The sequence below is a fragment of the Chelonia mydas genome, chromosome 21, assembly GCF_015237465.2.
Source record: "Chelonia mydas isolate rCheMyd1 chromosome 21, rCheMyd1.pri.v2, whole genome shotgun sequence".
NCBI lineage: Eukaryota > Metazoa > Chordata > Testudines > Cheloniidae > Chelonia > Chelonia mydas.
In genome coordinates, this window is record NC_051261.2 from 8,708,691 (window position 1) to 8,734,265 (window position 25,575).

Sequence of the window (25,575 nt, forward strand, 5' to 3'; positions counted from 1 at the left end):
GATCTCCCGCTCCTTGCCTCGGCACCATTTGTGTTTGTACATCAGGACAGAGCCAGGCTGATGGTAGGTATTGCAAAACCTACACAAGCGCGCACACACACGGTGCATGCTAAAATTGCACAAGAATTCCTTCACTAAAAATAGCCAGCTGAGTTCTCAGAGAGACAGAGTAAATAAGGCGGTTCCTTTGTGAAAAAGAACTTGAGGAGTTCTCGTAAATCAGGGTTATTGTGTCAGACAGGTATAAAATGTGGCAATGAAAAGCAGAGACCAACCATTTTGCAGTCAGATCCTGTTTCCTCCACACCACAGTGAGAGAATCCAGAGCAGAGCTGTATGACCCAGCATGGGACAGGCAATCATTTGGGCTGGTAAGACTGGAGCTGGTGACAACTAGTTTAACTCTTGTGCCGGGTGTCACTGAATAGTCCCTAAATTGTATGGCAGTTTGGTGAAGTGGACGCGATGGGATTCCCGGCTGGGGAAATCTCAATGAAACAGGCACTTGGGGTGGATGTATTTGGAGACTCATTTGTTAATGGATTGTGACCAGGGCCACCACAAAGCAAATTTTAAAGCAAGAAAGTAATTGAAGATGCTTAAAACAATCTAAAATTTTGTGATTGTCCAAGCAGAAAAGTTCTTAAACATTCAGAAGAGATTTTAGAAAGAGAGAGTTCCAAATTCTGGCTTTCATTTTCGCATCTGCAATTTGTGCTTGCAATCAGATGCTTCGACATTTAAGTGGCCTAAATTGCACCCACAAACTGCAGGTGCAAAAAGAGGTGTTGTTAGGGCCATTGTGAAGATTTCTTAGACATGTGCATATGTCTCTTTGGGAGTAGGGAGGTGGGGTATTTATCATCCAAAACTCGAATGCTACTTTACTCTCATATAATCCACAGCATCTCAAAGATAGGTCTTTACCCTTGTTCTTGTATTTCTCTAGGTTTAGCTCTCTTGCTGTCTCTACAATGCGGTAAGTAGCCACCTAACATTGTCCCCTGGTTTTACAGAGGCCAATAGAAACGTGATTGATCACATGGGATGGGGAAGAAAAGTTGTTGGGTTTTAGTAAGTCCAGTTTGGGTGGGATTTTTGATTCTTGTACTGGGCCCTGCAGTTCAAAAGCAGAAGGGGAAAGTCCTTCTCCTTAAAAACATCTCCAAAAAAGCTGTGCAAGGCCTATTCACATCCTGCATGGGTACAAGCTGCCTGCAAGGACATGGAGTCATTTGAAAAGGAAGGAGGGAAGTTGCAAGGTTAGAAGGAACTGCAGGGATCATTCTGGCTGCACGTCCACTGCCTCCCTGTCTGAGACGACCACTAGCCAAAACCTCCCCTTCTCTGCCTCCCCCTCAATCCCAGCTACACCCATGGCAGAGAGACAGATGCACCCCCTTCTTCCAATGATTAAATGACCCCTGTTTTACTGTAGAGCATGGGCAGTCTAGCGTGCCCACTTCAGTGCTCTGTGGTTAATATCGACTCCTCCATCTATGGCTTTCAGGTATAAATCCCAGATCTCTGCAGGCTACAGTCCTGTCTGTTAGCATTGCATTGCACAAAGGTGCACCATGATCCTTAGTCATTGACGGGGGAGTGGATCGCAGAGCTGCTTTCATTCTTCAGAACTCAAGTCAAGATTCCTCCTCCTTTGGCTTTTGTTCACCCGGCTATCGCATTACAAGTAATGCGCCTTCTAGCATCGGAAGCTGCCATAGGCACGATAAGGCTCAGTATGTTTTGATTCATCCTGCAGATCACAGCTTGGTTATTTTATCAGGTGGGGCCTGGGCACCCCCAGGAAGAGTCTATCATGGCGCTGCCCCATAAGAGTCATGCCATGTTACGGCCTCTCATAATAGATCACTGTCTACCCGAGGCCCCAAAGGAAATGCAACAGAAACCGCAATCCACTCACAAAGCTGTATTGATATTAGAGGACTAAGAGGCCATTCGGGCCCCTTGGGTATTGTCTTGTTGGGAGATCCCTGGGAGGTGATAGAGATAGCACAGCGATCTCAGGTTTTCATGGCACCCAGTCCTCTCACTGTCTCCCCAGGTTATGCCTCTAAGCTGGTTTGTTACTTCACCAACTGGGCCCAGTACAGGCCTGGGGAGGGGAGATTCCTCCCTGATGACATCGACCCCCATCTCTGCACCCACCTCATTTATGCCTTTGCCGGCATGAGCGACCACGAGATCACCACCGTGGAGTGGAACGATGTGACACTTTTCGAGGCTTTCAATGGCCTTAAAGCCAAGTGAGTAACACGGGGGCGCACCTGCTTCCCTGCATCCGGGGTCTCGCCGCCAGGCTGGCTGCGAGAGAGAAGGCTCACCCTCTGGTCGAAGGATAAGAGTTTTCCCAGGGAGTATCGTGTCATCCTCAGGGGATAGCGTGCATGTAGCCAGAAAGCAACAGAAAGCTTCCAGGGGTGGGGAATTAAACTAAACTCCACAGCTGAGCATTCACTTCAAACCCAGTTCCGTGACAGAGGATGAGGGGAGCAGCTGCTCCCCACATCTCGCCAGCAGCCAGTTTGGAGCTGGATTCTCAGCTAAGCAGAGCCTGAGCAGGCGAGTCAGCCAGCTTTCCACTCCTCCTGGGTAGGCCTGGCCTGAAACCACCCTGGGCATAGTTTAGATCATCCAAATCTCTCCAAACTACTTTAGCTAAGGCAGTCCCACAGGGACCGCTGTGCTAGCTGGATCCGAGTGCCATGCTCTCCCTTCCTTGCCCCCGACACCCACCTCCATGCAGACGGGGTAGTGGGTGGGAAGGAAACTAAGTCTGTGGCGTGAAAGATTCCCCATAGGACAGCCAAGCCAACCTTCCATTGTTTAAATGCACGTTCCCCCTGCAGGAATCGGAACCTGAAGACCCTGTTGTCCATTGGAGGATCAAACATGGGAACCGAACGGTAATACTGGGATCTGCGTTACTATTCCACTTCTGAGTGTGGAAGTTAATCTACCCTCGTGACACACTTGCTCGGAACAGCGGCGGGCTCGAACCCACCACCTCCAGTTCTGGGAAAGCTTTTAGCTTATAAACATGGAGGTTGAGGAAGGGGGAAATTGGTTCCCCCAAGAGCAGATGTAAAGGAGTATGGGCACGTCTAGCGTGCCTTCGCTGTTGAGTAATTATTGTCCTTGTAATAGGCAGTTTGCAAGCTATGAAGTGTGTATTTTGAGTGCAGCCAGTTCAAAGCGTACTGGGAATCTATACTACGATATACATGAATACAGAAGGCATGTCACTTTCATTCCAGCTTCTCCCACATGGCTGCTTCGGCTGCTAATCGCTGGACATTTGTCCGCTCTGTGGTCCAATTCCTCCGGACGCATGAGTTTGACGGACTCGACGTAGCCTGGATTTACCCAGGGAGGAAGGATAAGAGACATTTCACTTCTCTGATTCAGGTACAATAAAACCAGGGGGTGTGGTCACAGTCTGCAAAAGGGCTACCCAACAATGGCAGAACATACATGTCAAGCTCATAGCCTACTGCACCCAGCACATCACACACCCAGTGGATCTCCGGGGAGGTGAATTTTGTCCGTCTTTCATGGAGACGGAACCACTTTCAGAAAGAGTTTGGACATAAGGGGAATTCAGAAATACATGAACATTTAGGAAGTATCACCCAGGAGAGCAACAACACAGTCATGCTGTGTCAGACTTTGGAAGGTCTGAACAATGCCCATGAAATCCTGCTGCACAGCCACTACACTAGGATCATAGCCCAATTCCTTTCCCTCCAGGCACACTGTTGCGGGGACCCTTCTGGGTCTCATTTTCACTACAACCCATGTGTTCCAGCCTGGGGAGATGGAGAAACGTGGGCTTAGTACTAAAGAGCTGGAACATTGATACTGATCCTAAGAACATCCAGAAGTAAACGAATCAGGGTTAAAAGAACCCACAAGGAGTTTCCGAAAGGATCTACAAAAAGAAAAACAGGACTTGTGGCACCTTAGAGACTAACACATTTATTTGAACGTAAGCTTTCAAAAGCTTATGCTCAAATAAATTTGTTAGTCTCTAAGGTGCCACAAGTACTCGTGTTCTTTTTGCGGATACAGACTAACACGGCTGCTACTCTGAAACCTGGCATTAAGAAAGGATCTAAACGCTCCTAACTTCAAATCAGAAGCTAACCTCAGAGAGGCTAGATAGGAACACCCATGGAACCGTCACTGCAGGGTTCCTTGCACCTTCCTCTGCAGCAGCTGGTACTGACCAGTGTCAGACAGGATGCTGGGCTAGATGTGCCCCCGGTCTAATCCAACGTGGGACGTGCCTATGTTAATTCGGACATTCAGGTGAGCTGCTTACTTATACCCTCTAGGAACTAGCAACAGCATTTGAGAAGGAAGCTCAGAAAACCAGAAAAGAGAAGCTTCTACTTAGTATTGCAGTGTCTGCCGGAAGGATAAATATTGACACAGGCTATGAGGTCGACAAAATCTCCAAGTAAGTGTACCCAGTGACACGATTTTACAAAGGCTTCTAGAGAAGCTGTAACCAATCAGGAAAAATACCTGAGCATCGTCGTGAACAGTTCAATGAAAACATCTGCTCAGGTAGCAGCTGTCAAAAAAAGCCCAAACAAAGTTAGGACAAATGAGGAAGAGAATCTTCCTGAAACTGCTCCAATGATACTATATAATTCAGTTGTACATCCTCTGTGTTCAGTGCAGGTCACCTTCTTTCAAAAAAGGATAGAGCAGAAATAGCAGGGATTCTGCCAGGCAATATTGCCTAGCGGGTAGGGCACTGGATGGGGACTCAGGAGAGCTAGGTTCAATTCCCAGCACTGCCACTGGTTAGCTGGGTGACCTTGGGCAAGTCACGTCCTTCCTATGCCTCCATTTCCCAATGGGTAAAATGGGCATATAACAATATTGACCTCCTTTGGAAAGTGCTTTGAGATCTATGAATACATACACATGCAAATATATATAGGCAACAAAAAACTAGACACCTGGAGAGAGTTCCATAAAGAGATATTGGAGACTGGCTTAGAGAGATGAGTAAAAGGGTTTATGACAGAGAAATAAAATAGTGAATGGTATAGAAAAGGTGAAATTGCCAGCTCCTATTTACCATCTCATCATGCAACAGAAGGGGGACATGAAATCACATGAATGCCGCTGGAAATTTTACAATATAGATTAGCTTGGAGAACTCATTGCCACAAGATAAATGACAAGGATTAGACTACATTCATTTAGTATTTTTGTTTTAAGAGCTATAAATCTTCACAGCTCAGGCCATCAGCCAGTCATCAGTTGACAAGGTTAGACGGAAACTTCCCTTAGAGCAGATTCATTACACAAATGTCCCCAATGGATTTTCTGGCACCTTTCTTTAAAATATCTGGTGCTGGCCGCTATCAGACAGGATAGTGACTAGATGGACCCTGAGTCTGATTCAGTATGACAGTTCTTAAGGTACATAATCAACATACTTGGCCATATACAGTTACCCAGAATGCTTCATATCCTTGTATGCTGTTAGAGGTGCTAAAACTAGAATCTGGATTCTGAAACTCAATCACATGTCAGGAATGCTCCTGCCACAAGAGTTTTGTTTCCATGTTCAAGCCAGAACCAAAAAAGGGTCCATGTTCTTTTTTTCTTCTGTGTACAGCTGAGTTCGGGGCAGAATGAAATCACACTATTTCCACCTCTCACGATTGCAGAAGTTTCACCAACAGAAAAAGTCAGCAGATCTTGTCAGATGAGACAAGTTGGGATGAAATGTTATGAGGACAGTTTGCAAGAGATTCCACCTTATCAGTGGATCCAAACCCACACACTCATTGTGTGAGAGGCTGAGGGAACTGGGTTTGTTTACTCTGCAGAAGAGAAGAGTGAGGGGGGATTTGATAGCAGCCTTCAGCTACCTGAAGGGGGGTTCCAAAGAAGATAGAGCTCGGCTGTTCTCAGTGGTAGCAGAGGACAGAACAAGGAGCAATGATCTCAAGTTGCAGTGGGGGAGGTCTAGGTTGGATATTAGGAAAAACCATTTCACTACGAGGGTGGTGAAGCACTGGAATGCGTTACCTAGGGAGGTGGTGGAATCACCATCCTAAGAGGTTTTTAAGGCCCGGCTTGACAAAGCCCTAGCTGAGATGATTTAATTGGAGTTGGTCCTGCATTGAGCAAGGGGTTGGACTAGATGACCTCCTGAGGTCTCTTCCAACCCTAATCTTCTATGATTCTATGATTCCAGTTCAGCCTCAAAATTATTAAACCTAATCCAGATCCAAATGTAAATATTAGGTTGTCGATCCCTCTCCACACATTATTCCTGTGTGCCATTTTGAGGATGTTTATTTTGGGTTATGTAACTTATCTCATTCTCTTTTTCCTTTCCTGCAGGATCGTGGATTTTATTAACCTCATGACCTATGACTTCCATGGGGCCTGGGAGAAGACTACAGGACATGTCAGTCCTCTTAACAAGGGAAGGAAAGACCTTAGAAGTGCTGCATACAACAATGTTGTAAGTGCCAAAGATCCTTTTGTCTCTCCTCCCCTCATCCACCTAAAGTTTTACAAGCAATACAAGTTCTGAAAGCGAGGAAGTGACTTGCTTTGGAACTGTTTCCACAGTAACTGAGCTAGCTACCAAGTAGATAGAGAGACTCGTGATTGTGACTCCTCCACATGCCTGAGTACAAACAGCCCTGTACTTTGCCAGCATTCCTACAACACAGTAAAGCAGGTCAAGGGGTATTTTCAGTGTCGACAGATGACGGGGCACGAGGGATGAGGTTCATCAACAGTAGGACCACATCCTTCCAGCTCTCCTGAAGATATTCGGATGCTGGTGTTGGGCTAAAACCAGCTGCCCGAAGTTACGTGGTGGCAGATAGTGTAGGACAGCAATGTGTCTTTTTTTAAAACTGTATTTAGTGTCTCCAGGTAAGTCCGGTGTGGTCTGGGGTTTAAGTCTGGCTTGGATCACACACGAGAGGAATTTGGCAGTCCCAGCGTAGATGCGAGTTGAAAGTCATGAGTAACTCCATTGTAGCCCAAGAGTGGCAGTAGTGTTTAAGCAAGAGAAGAAATCTGGCCCCTTTGCTCTAATACAGCGTTTCTCAAACTGGGGTCCGCAAGGATATTCCGGGGGGTCCACGGGCCCCGCTGATCAACGCCTCCCCCTCCCTCCCAGCGCCTCCTGCACTGTTCCCTGGCATGCAGGAGGCGCTGGGAGAGGAGCGGGGATGGGACATGCTCAGGGGAGGGGGTGGAAAGAGGCGGGGAAGAGGAGGGGCAGGAATGGAGCAGGGGTGGGGAGAGGTGGAGTAGGGGCAGGGCCTGAGCGGGGAGCTTGGGGGTCCAAGTAGGGTTGCCAACTGTCTGATCACACAAACCCAAACACCCTTGCCCTGCCCCTTCCCATGAGGTTCCGCCCCTGCCCCTGCCCCACCCCTTCTCCAAGGCCCTGCCCCACTCACTCCATCCCCCCTCCCTTCATCGCTCGCTTTCCCCCACCCTCACTCACTTTCACCGGGCTGGGGCAGAGGGTTGGGGTGCTGGAGCAAGTGAGGGGTGCGGGCTCTGGGAAGGAGTTTGGGTGCAGAAGGGGGCTCTGGGCTGGGGCGGGGGGTTGGAGTGTGGGAGGAGGTGAGGGGTGCAGGCTCTGGCCAGCAGGCACTTACATCGGGCGGCTCCCGGGCAGTGGCGCAGCGGGGCTAAGGCAGGCTCCCTGCCTGCCCTGGCCCTGTGCCATTCCTGGAAGCTGCTGGCACATTCCTGCAGCCCCTAGGGGAGGGTCAGGGGGCTCTGCGCACTGCCCACACCTGCAAGCGCCACCCCCGCAGTTCCCATTGGTTGTAGTTCCCGGCCCGCAGGATGGGGATGGGGGCACTGGGGATGGGGGCAGCACACAGAGCCCCTGGCCCACAAGAATGTGCCAGCCGCTTCCAGGAGCGGCATGGGGCCAGGGCAGGCAGGGAGCTGTGCTGCCAGACTTTCAGTGCCTAAAATCTCCCAGTTTGGCTTCAGTAGCCTCCAGGAGATAGAGCCTGATTCCAGGAGACTTCCGGCGAAACCGGGAGGGTTGGCAACCCTAGGTCCAAGAACAATTTTAAATCAAAATGGGGGTCATCAGGTTGCTAAAGTTTGAGAACCACTGTTCTGATACACAAAATTATCATGCAATTTAGCAGTCCAAATGGTGAGGCCAGGAAGAGGAAAGGACATGGTGACAAGAAAGAACATCCTGATCTCCTCACACGGGGAAACAGTTGTTTTGGGGGGAGTGATAGCTCAGTGGTTTGAGCATTGGCCTGCTAAACCCAGGGTTTGAGTTCAATTCTTGAGGGGGCCATATTATTATTTTTTTTTTTTTAGGGGTGGGGGGAAGGTCTCAGTTTAGGCTGCCAAATACACGTTTAATATTTCCTTCAAACAGGACAATGCTGTGAGACACTGGGAGAGAAAGGGCGCCCCAGGGGAGAAGATCATCATGGGAATCCCAGCCTATGGGCGGAGCTTCACCCTTGACACGCTGCATACAGGCGTTGGGGCCCAGGCTTCCAAGGCAGGACTGCCAGGCCCTTTCACTTCAGAAGCAGGATTTTTAGCCTATTATGAGGTAAGGGGCGTATTTGTTCCATCTGGGCGTACTTTGGGGGAAGCAGCTGTAAGAATAATCTGTGATTTTGCATAATCAAAGGGAAGCCGTGCTCAGTTTTCTAACTGAAAATGGTTTCAGTCTGTACGCCGAGGAGGAAAAGGCTACTTTCATTTCCTCCCCCGTCGTGCTGGCTCCAACCCAATACCCTCAGCCTCATCCTGCCTCCGATGTGTTTTGTTTTAGATCTGCACCTTTAAACAAGGTGCCACCACGGAGATGATTGAGGAGCAGAAGGTCCCTTACTCCTATAAAGGGAACCAGTGGGTAGGGTATGATGACGTGGAGAGCATTAAAACCAAGGTAAGGAGGGCCCCAACCGTTTGCTTTGGGCCGAGAGTGACCCGACGTCTGGTGCCAATGAGCGTGACACCTACTTCCCGCTGAGAAGTATGGCCACTTGGCCAAGTCACATGACAACAGTAACAGCTTCATTTTGGGCAACGTGCGTGAGGTTTCATCCGCAGCATCAGGCTCCCATCGCCACTCAGGCTGAGGTTCTGCCAGCCAGGTCCATATGGGAACATTAAACAAAAGTAGCTGGAGGAATGTGACTATTGCTGCGACAAGCAAACACCGTTAGGTGCGGTGGGAGCTGCCCGTTCCCACTTTTCCATTCTAAGCTTACCACGCATTTCAGGGAAAATATTGTTCTTCTGGGCTACAGCTTCTTGTGTCCTCAGTCCAAAAGGCAGCATAGAAATGAACAGAAATCAAGAGTTTACCTGTTTGAATTCTGCCGGGGCGGGGGGGGGAGAAAGAATTGCCACCACCCTCCTCCCCAAAACCTATTGTAAACATTGTGCCGGTGCTCGCATGCCTGGGTACATCTAAATCTTCCAACTTGGGCTGAGCATTCAGATCAGAACTAAGGAAACAAGTTCTACGCATCTGGGGCAGTGGAACCGTGGGGGTGGATGTCTGTGCATGACACACTGAGTGCAACACGAGGAGGACTGTCAGTATCAAGTATGAGGCCATACGGCTTTCTAAGGGCAGGCAACAGAAAACAGCCTGGCTTGATGAAAAGTCGGATAAACCTACCACAGATAGGTCAGCTGGCTGCTCTGTTTATGAGCGCCATGAGGGGAGGAAGGGTCATGCTTTTCTTGCTGTCCTGAGAGAAAGCAAGTCTCCATCCCCCTCCGCACACACACAGCGCAGCAGTGGCTGCTTAGGATCAGTGCCAGACTGAGCTATGGATTTCCACCCATCAAGTTTAGGGGGAATATTCTTCTCCCCTGTCAATTCAACCTGGATCACATACCCCCATTGTACTTTGGAGCTCTCTGTTGCGTTTTGACAAGGGACGTTGCGCTGTAGCCAGGCCTCACCACAACACTGACATCTGGGTTCGGAAGCCCTATTTTACAAGATAAATTGCCCAGGGAAATAATGCAGCTCTCAGAGCCAGGGTTTAAGTGTAAAAAGCAGATGCTGGAGAGAACTCCCAATACCACCCGCAACATGTGGGTACCAGACAGGACCCAGCCAAGATGGTCAGGGACGCACCCCCATGCTCTGGGTGTCCCTAAGCCTCTGACTGCCAAATGCTGGAACTGAACAACCGGTGGATCACTCGATAATTGCCCTGTTCTGGTCATTCTCTCTGAAGCACCAGGCACTAGCTGCTGTCGGAAGACAGGAGACTGGGCTGGATGGGCCATTGGTCTGACCCAGTCTGGCTGTTCTTATGCTTTTATGAGTACTCACCAACACAGGGGTTCTCAAACTGTGGGTTGGGGCCTCAAAGTGGGTCATGACCCTGTTTTAATGGGGTTGCCGAGGTTGGCTTAGATTTGCTGGGGCCCAGGGCTGAAGCCAAAGCCTAAGCCCCATTGCCCGGGGCCGAAGCCAAAACCCTTGGGTTTCAGCCCTGGGTGGCAGGGCTCAGGTTACAGGCCCCCTGGCTGGGGCTGAGGCCCTTCGGTTTGGGCCCCCCCACACAAAGCAGGGGCGGTGGGGTTTGGGCTTTGGTCCCCCCTCCTGGGGTCATGTAGTAATTTTTGTTGTCAGAAGGGTGTCACGGTGCAATCAAGTTTGAGAATCCCTGCACTAACACAATGAAATCCCTCCCTTAGATCCCAGAGGAAGGTCAAGCAGGGAACCGGTGTGAAATACGATTCACAAGAAAGCCTGTTTCAAGAGGCTTTTGCCCAAATGGAAAGAGAGTTCAAGATCTTAAAGTTTGGAGAGAGGCTGTCCCGTTCACCCCTCTTGCCTCGTCAGGGCTATTTCTCACTTTAGTATCATGTTGAAAGGAAATGCCCACCTGACAGAGCTCAAGTAGCACAGGGGCATCTAAATGTCTGTGCCTCATTTCACGCCCTCTGTTTTTTCCCTTTCCCTCCATTAGGTTAAATATTTGAAGCATCGTGGTTTGGGAGGGGCCATGGTTTGGGCCATTGATCTGGATGATTTCAGCGGCTCTTTCTGCCATCAAGGAGCTTACCCTCTCATACAGACACTGAAGAGTGAGCTGAGCGCTGGCAGACAATGAGTGATTGCACTGAAGTGCAAAAGTTGCCAATATATACAAGGAAAGTGATCACTGGAGGTTTTGGAAGCATATTGATTTACTTTGCCAGTAGATCTGAGTTAGCTTTGCTTGGGTGTCTTTAAGATAACAATTGTATAAAATTTGAACAGCAGCAGCAGTCTCCTCGGGACATGAGAAAAACCCCTGTTAAGCAGAGACAGTAACATTTGTTATTAACTATATGCACAAGTGGCTGCTTCTTTTCATATTTTTAAGTTGCTTTATAGCTAAAACTGTCCACCATAAAGACAAAGGTGGGGACCACAAACACACTGGATCTGGGTTTAAATTTTCCTGCTTGTATAGATTAATAAATTATATGCTAAGAAGCCCAAAGATCTATACTTCCTTAATACAGAACCACTTGAGTAAAAATCAGCATCTGAAGGCCACACACACAAAATGGGGTCAGAGATAGAGATGTTGCCTCTTAGCCAATCTGATCAACCGAGCTCAATTTCCCATAGGACAAAATTTCCTTTGGGGGATTAAAAATCTAACTCATGATGGATGTAGCTGTCAAAGATTTAACAAAGCCAGAGGAGCCTTCTCAACAGCAAGCCCTAGGCGCTGAACTCACTAACAGGGGACAGGATGATCCTTGCACTTTGAACTGAAGGTTACAAGAATGAGACACATACACGCACCTCTTCATCAGACCATTCTTCCGTGAAATGGACTATCTTGCAATGCACTCTAAGGTAGAAGCCAGTGACCACGTCACAGAGCAGGATAAAGAGAAAACTGACTGTCCCTTCTGAATGCATCCGATGAAGTGAACTGTAGCTCACGAAAGCTTATGCTCAAATAAATTTGTTAGTCTCTAAGGTGCCACAAGTCCTCCTTTTCTTTTTGTCCCTTCCGACTAACTTTCTCTGCTCCTTCACATCACACAGACAGGATAATAGATACTTTACAAACATTGGTAGATTAACAGGTGGGACATACAGAGACATGCCACAAGACGCTTCTTTTATGGCTCACAGGAAACACGACACAGAAGTCAGTGTTTGTAATAATCTGATGCTATGGCAATTGACACTCTCCCCATCACAAACTTTGTCCAATATATCAGTGGAGTGATTGTCCAAAGGAAAACCTTTTCTTTCCGAACTGGTGCAATTGGCCTTGAATACAGTTGGTTGTGCCAACAGTAAGTTTATTAGGCCATGTAGTTTTCCTGTCTGTACCTGCATTTCCTCAAATACATTTTGAAGATCTAGCCTAGAAAGAGAAACTTTTCCGGATCACAAAGAGGTCCTGCCCTTATCATGGCTGCTAAAACAAACAACTTAGCTTAATATTTCAAGATTTGTGTCTCATCTCTAGCCAATGGCTTAGCATAGCTATTTTCCAGAGTTTTCATTCTGCAGGCCATTTTGAGAGAGAAATTAAATCAAGTATAAACGTTAGGGGCCTCATATCATTGATTGTATTTCTGAAGAAGCCAAAACTCAGGATCTGGCTGGGAGATAAGGTCCATTTGGTAGCTCTTCTTTTTCCTTATAATCAACTATGGATAAAAATCACATGGTACTATAGCAGCCTACTGACATTGCATTCTAGTCATTGCCTAATGTGATTTGCATTTGTCTTGACCCACTTATCTTTTCTAAAGACTAATATACACAACTTAGCATTTGTGGAGGGCCCTGGACAACTTCAGGATCTTGATTTGCTTTGGAACAATGAATGGTTAGCAACCTCTAGAGATGCAGCAGCTTTCAGGGAGCCAAAGCTGGGACTTGTACCACTGTTTCTAGTATTGCAGAACATTTCTTCTGACTTGAAAAATGCAATTTCTACCAGCTAGGGAAACTCCTCTTTGCCACATTGATATAGAAGAGCAAGCAACACTGACACCTACTGGTTGGTGACTTGAATTGCATGGATAGACCCATCTGTGTCTCATTTCTTTCAATCTGTAGCAAAAGCCAGGCAGGAGGGAACCGGGGAGGGTTGAAGGCAGAAACGCTACAGTTAAGTGAGAGAAAAAGAAAAATAAGTCTCTTGGAATAACACTGTTTTCCTTATCCCAGTAAGAATGTCTGTTCAGTGTTATAAAAAAGTGGCTTTATGATTCATCATCATTGTGGCAACATCACCCTGTTCACAGGCCTGTGAACTTCCCCTGTGCACAAAGAAACATTCCTTTTCCTTGCTTCTTTCTCTAAGTGTTCACAGGAGTCTTAAATCCTCCCCCTGGGAGTGAGTCCTCCCTGTTTTTTCCAGTTATTTCCCCCCCCTTCCCCGGCTTTTAAAAGAGACCTGATTTTTTTAAAAAAGTCAACTTAAAAATGTTTGTGTAATTTAGGAAAATGTGGGATCCCTTGCCACAGATTCTGGAGATGTCCCTCAAGAGCAGAATCACATTCTGCAAGAGTCTTTTATGGATTGCTTATATTTTTAGAGGCAGATTGTTCATCTCCTCCAGACTCAACAGCTTCAAAGCCACCCCTTTTCCCCCCCGACACACACCACCACCACCCCCTCCAGATTCAAACTGCATTTCTACATTTGTGCTTTCGTTTTGTCTCCTGTAGTGAGAGATCAGCAAGCATTTCAAAGGCAAACCCAGGAAGCATACAGCCAAAGGAACTTTCTCTTTCCTTTACCCCTTAGAATTAGGTGGACCCTGAGATTGTTATTTGCAGCAATGCTGAGCTTATCTTGCAAGAGGAGTGATAAAATAGAATAAAGCTGGATACTTGTTCTGTTTGTATAGTCCACCAACCCAGACAAACCTGGGTTTTAGATCAGGTGACAGATCATGCTGGGTTTTCAGGGCATTCAAAACACCTCTGGCTACAAATGAGATTAGTTTTGTATAGCTGGTTTTCCTCACAAACTTCCCCTGTGAATGGAGATAGGAAAATCTTTTTAAAAAGGAGTACTTGTGGCACCTTAGAGACTAATCTTTGAATCAATAAGTAACTGCCAAGTTGCCTCCAGCATCTGAAACTTCCCACAGTGACAAAGTACAGGACAACGATTTAAAGAGAAAGAGGGTCGTATTTTGCCATCTGAGCGGTCTCCTCTATGGGATGAGATCAAAGTGCTTTCCACAGATGAATCAAGCCTCACAGCCACTCTATGCTATCCCCTTACTTTTTCAATGACCCCAAGTAGACCTAGATTCTGACTCTCCGTCCTGCATATTAGCCGCCACATCGTCCTTGTTAGAAGCTTTAGATGTATTGGTTTCCAGTGATTTTATAGGATTGTGAGTTTTGCCTACAGTTCCCCACCTCCTGACTTAAGAGGAAAAAGGCCTATGGCCAGCCAAATACTGAGTAAGCATCTAGACTTACAAATCAGTGCATGTTTCAGAGTAGCAGCCGTGTTAGTCTGTATCCGCAAAAAGAACAGGAGTAACAAAGAGACTAACAAATTTATTTGAGCATAAGCTTTCGTGAGCTACAGCTCACTTCATCGGATGCATACAGTGCATAACATTTAGAAAGAAAATGCCTGTTGGCAATGCAGAGAATAAAGATCAGCCTGCTTTCTCCTACATTAAACTGCATTCCATTTTGCTGTGGGCAACACAGCTCCAACCTCTCTCCCTAAGTTTCCCTAGCAGAGTGCCTGTGTGGGAAATAAAGAAAGGGGGGAAAGACACACCCCCCCCCCCAAATAAATACCCCCACTACTCCCACATGCAGTCTTTAAGGGCTTCTGATTTCACACACCCACTTTCTCCACCGATCACTGCTTGCAAGATGCTTCCTCACCCATCCCTTTGCAGCTGGGGAAGGTAATGAGCGTTATCCCAGGTGTCTTCCATTAGGGTCTCTGGCACTCACTTCCAGCCTGTGTGAACACACAGAGACACACACCCAAGTGAAAAGTAAATTAAAGAAATAGTATTTTCTAAGTCAGTGGCTCTCTCGACCTTTCCAGACGACTGTACTGCCTTCAGGAGTCTGATTCGTCTTGCGTACCCCCAAGTTTCACCTCAATTAAAAACTACTTGTTTACAAAATCATACATAAAAATACAAAAGTGTCACAGCCACTATTACTGAAAAATTGCTCACTTTTTGATTACCATATAATTATAAAATAAACCAGTTGGAATATAAATATTGTACTTACATTGCAGTGTGTAGTATACAGAGCAGGACAAACGAGTCAGTGTCTGTATGAAATTTTGGCTTGTACTGACTTCGCTAGTGCTTTTTATGTAGCCTGTTGTAAAACTAAGCAAATATCTAGATTAGGTGATGTACCCCCCTGGAAGAGCTCTGTGTACCCCCAGAGGTACATGTACCCCTGGTTGAGAACCACTGGTCGAAGTGACAGATGAGAGTAGATATGGGCCAGAGCCAAAATGTGGGGTCAGATGTGAATTTCAGAGGGGAGAGTATTGGATCAGATGATCTGGTTCAGATCTGTCTCTGATTCAAAGGGCAGATTCCCACACAGGATTGTATCAGCGAGCTGATGCCCGTTCTCCTGCACACCAGCAGACCTCAATCTACATCACCCAGTTCAATCCCCGTAATGCCCCAATGAAGCAGACACAGTGGCATGGTTCTATTCCCTGCCCTGCCACTGGGCTGCTGGGTGAGGCTGGGCAAGTCACTTAGCTGATCTGTGCCTCAGTTTCCCCATCTGAAAATTGGGATAATGATGCTAATGACTGCCTTTGTAAGTGCTGTGAGACCTGAGCATGATGTGGGGATTGTGGGATTTTGGCTGGGGATGGGTCAAGACATCTATGCTGCTCATAAAATACAGGGGTACCAATGAACCTTAAACTCATTTCCATTAAGTAAAGGAAACATTCATTTCAGCCACATAGAGCATCCTGGCTTTTACATTTCTCACACACATACACACACACACACTCAAACAAACTATTTTTGGCTTGACATTTTTCACACTTGGATTGTCTTAGGGCAGAAGAGAATCTCTTTGGGAATGCATGAGGTTAATCAGACAAGCAAGCTGTTCATGGTTTATGGGACTTAGAACACTCAGGGTATGTCTACATTGCAATTAAAAACCGGTCGTTGACCCACACCAGCTGACTCTGGCTCGCAGTGTTCGGGCTGCAGCCCAAACTCTGGGACCCCCCCACCTCACAGGGTCCTGCAGCCAAAGCTCCAATCCGAGCCCGGAAGTCTACATGGCAATTAAACAGCTCCTTAGCCTGCGCCCCTTGAATCCAAGTCAGCTGGCACGAACCAGTCACGGGTGTCTGCCTGCAGTGTAGACATACTCTGGTGGCTTTTCATTTTTTGATAACCATTCTGTAGACTCTAGCCACTAGCTCTAATAATACAGAAAATACCATACTCCTTTATGTACATTATCAGATACACAACCACAGCTGATCAATTTCCATGACCATAACAAGATTGATACCTGCCCATTATCCACATACGGCATTCCGGCTTTCCATCGCTATGCCTTTAATCGTGAATATTGCTAAACTACATCACTCATTTCTTAATAACTCCTATATGTTATTGTGGTCTAACTACCCAGTTACTGCCTTGTTACCGGATTGCTAAAGGCACCCCCCGCCCCGCGACACACACACACATACTCCCTTCTTGCAGAATTCTGTGGTGTACTGTATTTTTCATGGTTACTTGTTTGTGTCTCGTAATGAAAGTTCAGAATTTGTGATCTGGGCTTATCTTCTTGGGCCTACCAGCATTTAGCTAAGATTCAGCCTTTGGTATGACTACTCCCACAAGACCTCCCACTAAAAAAAACAAGCCTTTAACCATAGAAAAGCCTAAAAACCCAATTATGTGTGTTCTCCTACTTGCTGTCACAGACTTCATAATGTGCTAAGCATGCTTAGCAAAGAATTATATGTTACCCAAAACTACAAACCCTCCAAGATCAGGCCAGGGGATCAACAGTCAACAAGCAGATACTCGCAGAGAAATTATAACTGCTTTCAGTAGGGTGTGATAGAGTGGACAGATATGGGATTCCAGCCCTACTTTCCTCTGTAATTTCTTATGGGTGTCTTGCCCTGTCATTTGCATTTCCTGTATGAAATCTAGCATAGAGCTCTGTTCAATTCCCTCTCAAGATGAGCTCTCAAACTAAGTAAACAAGCACAGCTCTTTAGTTAGTAATTAAAGGTCTGAGAACAATAGACTTGATTTAGCTGCTGAAGGTCTCCATGGACGCTTAAATACAAGAGAACTAGAATTACTATAAAAAGAACGAGGAATACTTGTGGCACCTTAGAGACTAACAAATATATTTGAGCATAAGCTTTCGTGGGCTAAAGCCCACTTCATCAGATGCATGCAGTGGACTCTTTGAAATCTGCAAGCTGAAGCTGTTCCTTAAGAAGGTAACAAAACCGGCATTCTCAGTCTCATCCTAAAAGCTGCAGATAAAATTTCTTTTTCTAAGCACCCACGCCTTGAGAAGATGGGTCGGAGACTTTCTGTCTAATATTGGATCCCCTAAAGGATTTCCAGACAAAATTCCTGGTTCCACAGGTTGGCAGTATAGGATGGTGTGAAGAAACTTCCGATCCTTTCTCTCAAGAAATAAGCTGAGTCTTCAAATGAACCAAACCACTCAGTGATGATTATTGTCTGATATTTTAGACTGCGTGCTCTGCATTCTAGTCACCTTGCATAGAAATATGAAATGCTGGGCCAGATTTCCAGAAAAGTTGGTGCATAATTGCACTAGCTGAAGTGTGTGTGAATGTGTACACCTAATTTACATATGTCACTGCCATGACTACACTCCCAGTGTGGTTATTTATGCGTCCAGATAGCCAGTTAGATAAGAAGGGCCAGATTCTCAGCTGGCAAACAGCAGCGGTGCTCCATTGACTTCAATGTACTGTGTCCATTTACACCAGCAGAGAAAATGATCTGAAAAAAATCTAGTTTTGTCGTTCCATTATTCCAGGAGAACTGGAATTATTGCAGTGTCTTAACATCTGTCAGCTGGCACTGCGACTTGAGAGGACAGCAGCTCCTGAGTTTGGGATCGTGCCCTAAGATCTCCACAGTAAAGATTCCCCTTGGTAAATAATCCCCAAAAGATTTAACAAGGAAACAGCCTCTAACTTCATTTTCCTGAGGGATCTTACTAATATGCCCCTATATTACCCTATATACCTATGTGGGGTAAAGAAAATACCATGTGAAGACCATCAGTGCCTTTGGCATTCGCTGACAGCAGTTTGGATTTGCAAAGGTCCTAATAGAGGACTCTCTTAGGGTGACATTAATAAATATCTATGTTATGGTATTGTGCTAGGAGCTGAACTACAGTAGACATAGACATGGTCCCTACTACAGCGGACCCGGGGCTATAGGATGGCTGGGATCTACTGGGCACTGGCTCCCCAGCAGCTGGTCACATAGGCTGCAGGAGAGGCAGGGAGCTGGCTGGACAGACAGAATATTTTTTAAATATCCATTCAGTGAAAATTTTTCTATATCTGACGTTTTGTTACAGTTCTGAGCAAACCTTCTTTGATTCGTTCACGGTCCAGAAATTCTGGTTCCTGCTCAGCTCTAGTTCCTATTCCAAAGATGTTACCATCCAAATTACTTAACAGTGAGGACCCCTGGGACCTTCAGGGCTCCATTATACTTCTCCAAGGTCAACCGCTGCGCCCTTAATTTGGCCCCCTCGTATGTACAATAAGTCTTTAATGACATGCTTACCTACTATATTTTCCACCGGACCTCTACCTCATTCAGTGCACAGGATAGATCTGCTCTGGGGGTGTGTAGTGAAGGGGGCTGATGCCTGTAGAAACCCTGCCTCCTTTGTTGTAGAAGTCAGACGGTGTGCAATGGATGAGGCAGGGGACTGCAAGATGAGAAAAGAGGGTCTCATGATGAAGGCAACTGCATGCTGCCTTGCAGAACTGGGTCCTATCCCTGCTTCTGCCACAGAGTTCCCATAAGTTGCTGGGCAACTCCCTTAAACTGAACTTTCCACACGTCCGTTAACGGTGTGTTCTGGATGCCCAACTTGAGACCTTGGGAGCAAGCATTCCCAGCTGCCACTGAAGTCACTGGGAGCTGTGCTTTGAGCATGCAAAGTGCTATTTAATGCTACGTACTCTGACGTATCAGGCGTGATGCACCTCAAGTAGGTCATCCAAAATTAGTGGGCACTTTTGATCTTAATTTCTCGGTGCCTCATTTCCAGACCTGTAAATCAGGGATAACAGTATCCCCTCGCTGCACAGGGTATTGTGAAAATCAATCAGGTAATGTTTGTGACATTCTTAGATATTATCATGATGAACACCATAGAAAAGGCCATGAGGAAATTAATAATTCTCTATTCAGAGCAAGGTAAGTGAACAAGGCTTCAGGCTACATGCTATGTAAGGAGGAGAAAACAAAATGTTGACTAGCTGGGCATTCAGTGAGCACCATTCATCCTGTGCACTCAGTGAGGCGGGGGGGAATAGTATGTGATCATATAATTGAGGATTATAGCGTAATGCATACACACAAGAGGGCAGAGTTAAGGTTGCCAGGTCCACCTTAATTCTGACATTTCCTAACTTTTGAGTGCTTGACTTTGCAACCTTAGGATACTTTTGATGTATTTTTTACATGTAATATTATATACAGTGAAAAGTGTTGACGACAACAGTGAACAAATTCATCCGGTGCAGGGAATATTGTGTAGCGGTTACAGCGGGGGAGTGTGGAATCAGCACTCCTGGCTTCTGTTTGTAGCTCTGCTACTGATCAACAATGTGACCTCAAGGCAAGGTGCTGATCTGCAAGGTAACCAGTGTTTCAGGTTTTTCCTATGGGAGTGACTTCCCAAAAGGCATGTGGAGAACGGGAACAGCTCCACCCATCCTGAAAGGAGATTGCGTAGTCGTTCCCACATCGGAAAATCCCTTCCTAGCAAAGAGGAAGAACTTGTCTCTCCTATTTTATTTCATGGCTGCTGAGTTCCTGTAAATTGGGGTGGGTGTAACAGCCAGATCCATAAAAGGAAGGTCGAAGAACCCAGATGCTGACGCCGTGAACCTCCATTCTCTGGGCCACCACGAGCAGAGCAATTGCACCCAGCCCATCCCATATCATGAAATGTCTTGGAGGAGCTGGCAAAAGCATTTCAGGAGAAAGCTCAAAAGACAGGGAAGCAGAAGCTCATACTGAGTGCAACAGTGGAAGCCCTGAGGGCACTAGTGGACGCAAGCGATGAAATCGACAAAATCTCAGAGCGAGTGCGCACAGCCGCACCTGGATTCTGCACAGAGTAATTAATCCACATGTTCAGCCATGATCCAAGATGCTTTGCATTTGCACCCGTTCCCCAGGACACCTTCTCATTCTGTGCTCTCCTCTGCAGGGCTGTAGATTTCCTTAACCTTTGACTTCCATGGTTCCTGGCAAAAAGTCACAGGACATGTCAGCCCATTTCTCCAGGGTAAAGAAAACTCCAAATCCTCTTCTTACTGTAATGTTGTAAGTGTCAACTTATGAATTTCATGGGAGATTTCTGGTACCATAACAAATGGATCATGGGGTTGAGGGATCAGGAATGTGAGTGATCAGTGTTCCAACAAGAAATCAACATTTATGAGACTATCCCCTTCTAAAATCCTTAGGACTCTGTGTGTCACAACCCCAAGCAAACAGAAATGAATGAGGAAATTCTCCATTTGTTTGTGCCATCTCCATGGGTGTAGACACCCATCTGCAGAACAGTTCTTTATCTCCAGTAACCAGAAATCACATTAACATTACAGAGTGGAATTAACATCTAGGGCCAAATGTTCAGTGGCCCACCAAAAAGGCACATGCAAAATTTGCTGATGCAAAGTTGATGAGTTTGCACATGCTGGATGAGCAATTAGCCATGCAAATACACAGCACAAAAAGACCAAACTGGCGCACGAGACAGTGGGATTCTCTCTGCAGAGGAAACCCTTTGCCACTTCAGCCCGTAGGGAATGTGCTCCCAGACCACAGAACTGTTTGCCACCATGAAGAAGATCCATGCCCAGAAATATTAGGATGCAAGCTGTCATAGAGCTCTGATTAGGATCTGTAGAGAGGTTTTCCATAGCAGAACAAGAAGCCAATCATTAAGCAAATGCCAGCAATGCTACCCTACTGTGAATTCAGTTTACGGTGCAAAATATATTATAAACCATATGTCATACCCCCTCCTACAGGACTATGCTGTGAGATACTGGAGGAGCAAGGGTGCCCCAGCTGAGAAGCTCATCATGGGAATCCCCACCTATGGACGGTCGTTCACCCTCTCCTCCAGGACAGGCATCAGCGTGCCCGTCTCTGGGCCTGGATTACCCGTCCCATTCACTCAAAAGCAGGATTATTGGCCTATTCTGAGGAAGGGAAGATGCTGCTCTATTTAATCTTGCCCTGATTTGGGGATGCAGCTGAATCAGTGTCTCTCTTTCTATTGGGACCGGCCGTTGGGATTAATTCACAAGGTTTTGCCCTCGCGCCCAGGAAATCACCCTTATGCAACGTGAATATCTTAAACCTTTCCAACAACACCTTGAGAGGGACCCAGCACTGACATTCTTCTCCGGTCTGCAACTGGTGGTGTGGTTTTGTTTGTTTTTTTAGATCTGTACTTTTACACCAGGTGCCACCACCGAGCGGATTGTGGAGCAAGAGGTCCCATATTCCTACAAAGGAAACCAGTGGGCAGGGTATGACGACGAGCCAAGCATTATAACCAAAGTAAGTGTATTTAAGGAGGAGCAGGATAAAGTCTGCTCTTTTTACGATTGTGACCTCTCCTCCCCCATTCCCCTCTCTACAGTGATCTATTCCAGGCTCTGGTTAAAAACCCATCACCAAATTGAAGGGAGGGTTGGTTTGGTTTTTCTAGCTGCTGATGGAGTCAGACACACCTGGATCCACATCTGGATCCTACCAAGGCACTCTCTGCCACGTCTCCGTTGGGGTTATAAAAATGCAATGGGAGAACAGTTGTGGAATGCGTCAGCTCAAGGGGCGCAAAATGCTGGCTCGTCCCCCGCCCACCAAGGACCCACTGCCAAACCCAGCATCTCTTTCTAGGCACAGTTCTATTCACCAAACATAGGCGACAAGCACAAAAACAATTCCTCAGCCCATACAGCACCCAGGGGCTTTTCCCCTTTCCCTCTCTTAGTCCCTCCTGCTTCATGGCCTTCTACAGGATTCTTCCCTGCCTACCTCCCCATCCCAGGGCTTTCTCCCTGGAGGCCCTGTTTCCCTAGCCGGTTCCCACTGCCTCCCCTCCCAGGGAACTCCATGCCACTCCTAATCCCCCTTCCTCACTGACATCCAGATTTTTATAGGGAACACCTGTCCCCTCTGCAGCTGCACCTGCTTAATGAGCAGCGCTGGCTGGCCCCAGCCGTTCAGCCCATCAAGGGGCAGGACACCCTTTGACACAGGAATTCACTAGAAAAGTGCTCATGGAGGAGATTACTCCATCACTCCTTCACCTCCCTACCCCTGCACAATGACACACGCTATACCCTGTGCAACAATATACATTGCCAGTGAAGTGCAGCCAGTGGACCAGCTTCCTGCCTTGGGAAAGAGAAAAGGTTTGTGTTCAAAGAGGAAAATGGGACCGGGGGGGGGGGGGCATGCCTCCCAGTGCACAAGGCCAGCATGAGGCTTAACATTTAACTCTCATTGGAGCTCCCAAAATAAGACTGAAGTAGGACTTGACAGCAGGGGTGTCATTTCAGAAAAATTCCGGGCGAGGGGGTAAGGCTGGGGGATGGGAAGAGTTGTGTCAGCATATAGAGCATTATATGTGATTGTATTATACCCAGCAAGGGCCGGGGGAATGGAGCATATGGACCTATGAAAAGTCTGAGAGGTGGGCAAACCAAGATCTGGGGGGAGGGCAACGGCCCCATTGCCCCATAGCAAATGATGCCCCTGCTTGAGAGTTGCATAGGCCTGGGGCTGGTGGATTTCACCCATAGCGCAGAGGGGTCCAAATATTGTGTCTCACCTGCACCTAATCAGGTTTCAGAGTAGCAGCCGTATTAGTCTGTATCCTCAAAAAGAACAGGAGGACTTGTGGCACCTTAGAGACTAACACATTTATTTGAACATAAGTTTTCGTGGGCTACAGCCCACTTCATCGGATACATAGAATGGAACATATAGTAAGAAGATATATATATATATACATACAGAGAACATGAAAAGGTGGAGTAAGAGGCTATGTTCTCTGTATGTGTATATATATATCTTCTTACTATATGTTCCATTCTATGTATCTGATGAAGTGGGCTGTAGCCCACGAAAGCTTATGCTCAGATAAATTTGTTAGTCTCTACAGTGCCACAAGTACTCCTGTTCTTTTTGCACCTAATCAGGTTCTTAATGGGTTTTCCCCCTGCCCCCTCTGTAAGGTTCAGTATTTGAAGAACAACAAGTTGGGAGGTGCCATGATTTGGGCAGTGGACCTGGATGACTTTGCTGGCTTGTTCTGCAACCAGAAAAAACCATATCCTCTAATAGGAACTGTGAAAGCAAAGCTGAGCTCCGGCAATTGAGTCGACAGAGTGTGAAGCTATGAATGCACTACGAGGAAGACATCTCGCTTTCTTTCTTTGTATGGGGAAAGGGTTTGAAGACATGCTGGGGAACATTCATGCAGCTCAAAAATAACACTCATGTGTGGCAGACCCGCTCTCTTTCACCAGCACATCCACTAATGGTTTCCTCTCCTCTCATTTTGTAATAAAGCCATGGCCAATGGGGCCCCTTCACCTCAGAATTGCCCAAGGCAGAGAGCACCACAAACACGCTCCTCACCCTTTTTCACCTTAGACTGCGTATTGTGTCACCCAAGTGAACCAAACCAATGGGAGTGAAAACTGTTTAAATGAAGCGATAGGAAAGGAGATGGACTTCCAACCCCCCAACCCCAAATTCTTCCTCAGAAATAATGGTGGGTGAAATGTCCACCTCAAGCCTCCAACACAGAAAAGCACACGAATCAATTGCAAATGGAGCAGGAACCTCCAGCTCTGTAAACACAAGCTCATTAAGGGCTGCAGCAGTCTGATTATCGCATCCCAAGCCCCATTATTATTATTCGCCCCCCGATAAGCTTCACCGCCTCTCTGCAAATTGGGATTATTCCACAGCTGGCCCATAACTGTATCTTATCAAGGTCTTCAGCATAATCTTATCTTGGTCCAGTCAGTGAATGCTTGGGAAGAGATTTCCAAAGGCAAAGGAATGTTGGCAGTTTATGTTCCCCGGTACCGATTCCACTGAAAGCAGTGGCTAATCAGTCTCCTTTTAGAGCTACAGGGGGTAAGCAGTTAGCAGGTAGGGTGACCAGACAGCAAGTGCGAAAAATCAGGACGGGGGTGGGGAGGTAATTGGCGCCTATACAAGACAAAGCTCCAAATATCGGGACTGTCCCTATAAAATCGGGACATCTGGTCACCCTATTAGCAGGCTACTGGTAAAAGCCAGGATATGGCTCTCTGTTTTCAATATATCAAAGACCTATGGAGCAGTCACCCACTAGTAAACTATAATTCACCTGGAGGAAACTCTGTGTCATATTAACCTCTTCTGATTCCCAGTGGATCTGCTGAGTGGGAGGTATGCCATGTGTGCCCCTTAGACTTGCAATGGGCATAGTCCATATACCCAACTATACTCACTACTCCAGGCTTGGAGAAAACCAATGTATTGCAACACCAATGTAAATGGAAAATGCCACCACCCTAGTACTCAGCGTCAGCTGTTATTAAATAATCATTGTCTGCCCTGCCCATAACTTCCCACAACTGTGAAAATTTAAATCAGTACAAATAAAAAATGCTTAAACCCCATAATTTTGCACTACTGTGAAAATGTAAATAGATAGAAATAGAAAAAAATGCTTAAAATAAAAGTTGATTATATATCAAAATGATTTTTAAAATATCAAATTCTGCCAAGCATCATGATATTGCACTGAACGGCTCTTTAGAAGTAAATGGACAACGTTTTATCTTCTTGCACCATGAGATAGATAAGATAGATTCACATAAGGACTCATACATTAGGCAAAAGATGGGGAGCCATGTTTCTGGAATAACTCATATTAGCATTTGCTGCTTTAGCTGAGAGCCACGCTGGACAGCTGGGTGGACATTCACTCAGTTTCCTGCATCAGGCACATGAAAACCCTTACACATGCTCACTGAAAGTAAGTGATAACTGTGGCTGCAGATCAGAGCTGGTCAAACTCAGAATTTCCATTTTGCGGGAAATTCTGGCATTTTTAATATTTGTTTTCATTCTGAATTGTGGGGAAAAAAATAAAAAGGAAATTGAAATTCCCATGAAATGAAATTTGTTTAAAAATTTCATGTCAGGTCACTCGAAACATTGTGTTTT

At 46.4% G+C, this 25,575-nt stretch overlaps 1 protein-coding gene and 1 long non-coding RNA gene across 2 annotated transcripts; one reads left to right on the forward strand and one right to left on the reverse strand.

The window, feature by feature from the left end:
- The first annotated feature begins 279 nt into the window (after window positions 1-279).
- On the forward strand, window positions 280-12,029 carry LOC102939450 (chitotriosidase-1). Its single transcript, XM_007065132.4, has 10 exons — window positions 280-371; window positions 950-979; window positions 2,066-2,267; window positions 2,871-2,927; window positions 3,279-3,429; window positions 4,359-4,483; window positions 6,397-6,520; window positions 8,438-8,620; window positions 8,846-8,962; window positions 11,016-12,029. The coding sequence occupies exons 1-10, from the start codon at window positions 347-349 to the stop codon at window positions 11,157-11,159; spliced, it is 1,158 nt and encodes a 385-aa protein (XP_007065194.2). The 5' UTR covers window positions 280-346; the 3' UTR covers window positions 11,160-12,029.
- Window positions 12,030-13,031: 1,002 nt separating this feature from the next.
- Window positions 13,032-14,988, reverse strand: LOC122463438. Its single transcript, XR_006286821.1, has 3 exons — window positions 14,895-14,988; window positions 13,943-14,052; window positions 13,032-13,172 (listed from the first exon to the last, which is right to left on the reverse strand). It is a non-coding gene; the product is annotated as an uncharacterized LOC122463438 (long non-coding RNA).
- Window positions 14,989-25,575: the final 10,587 nt, after the last annotated feature.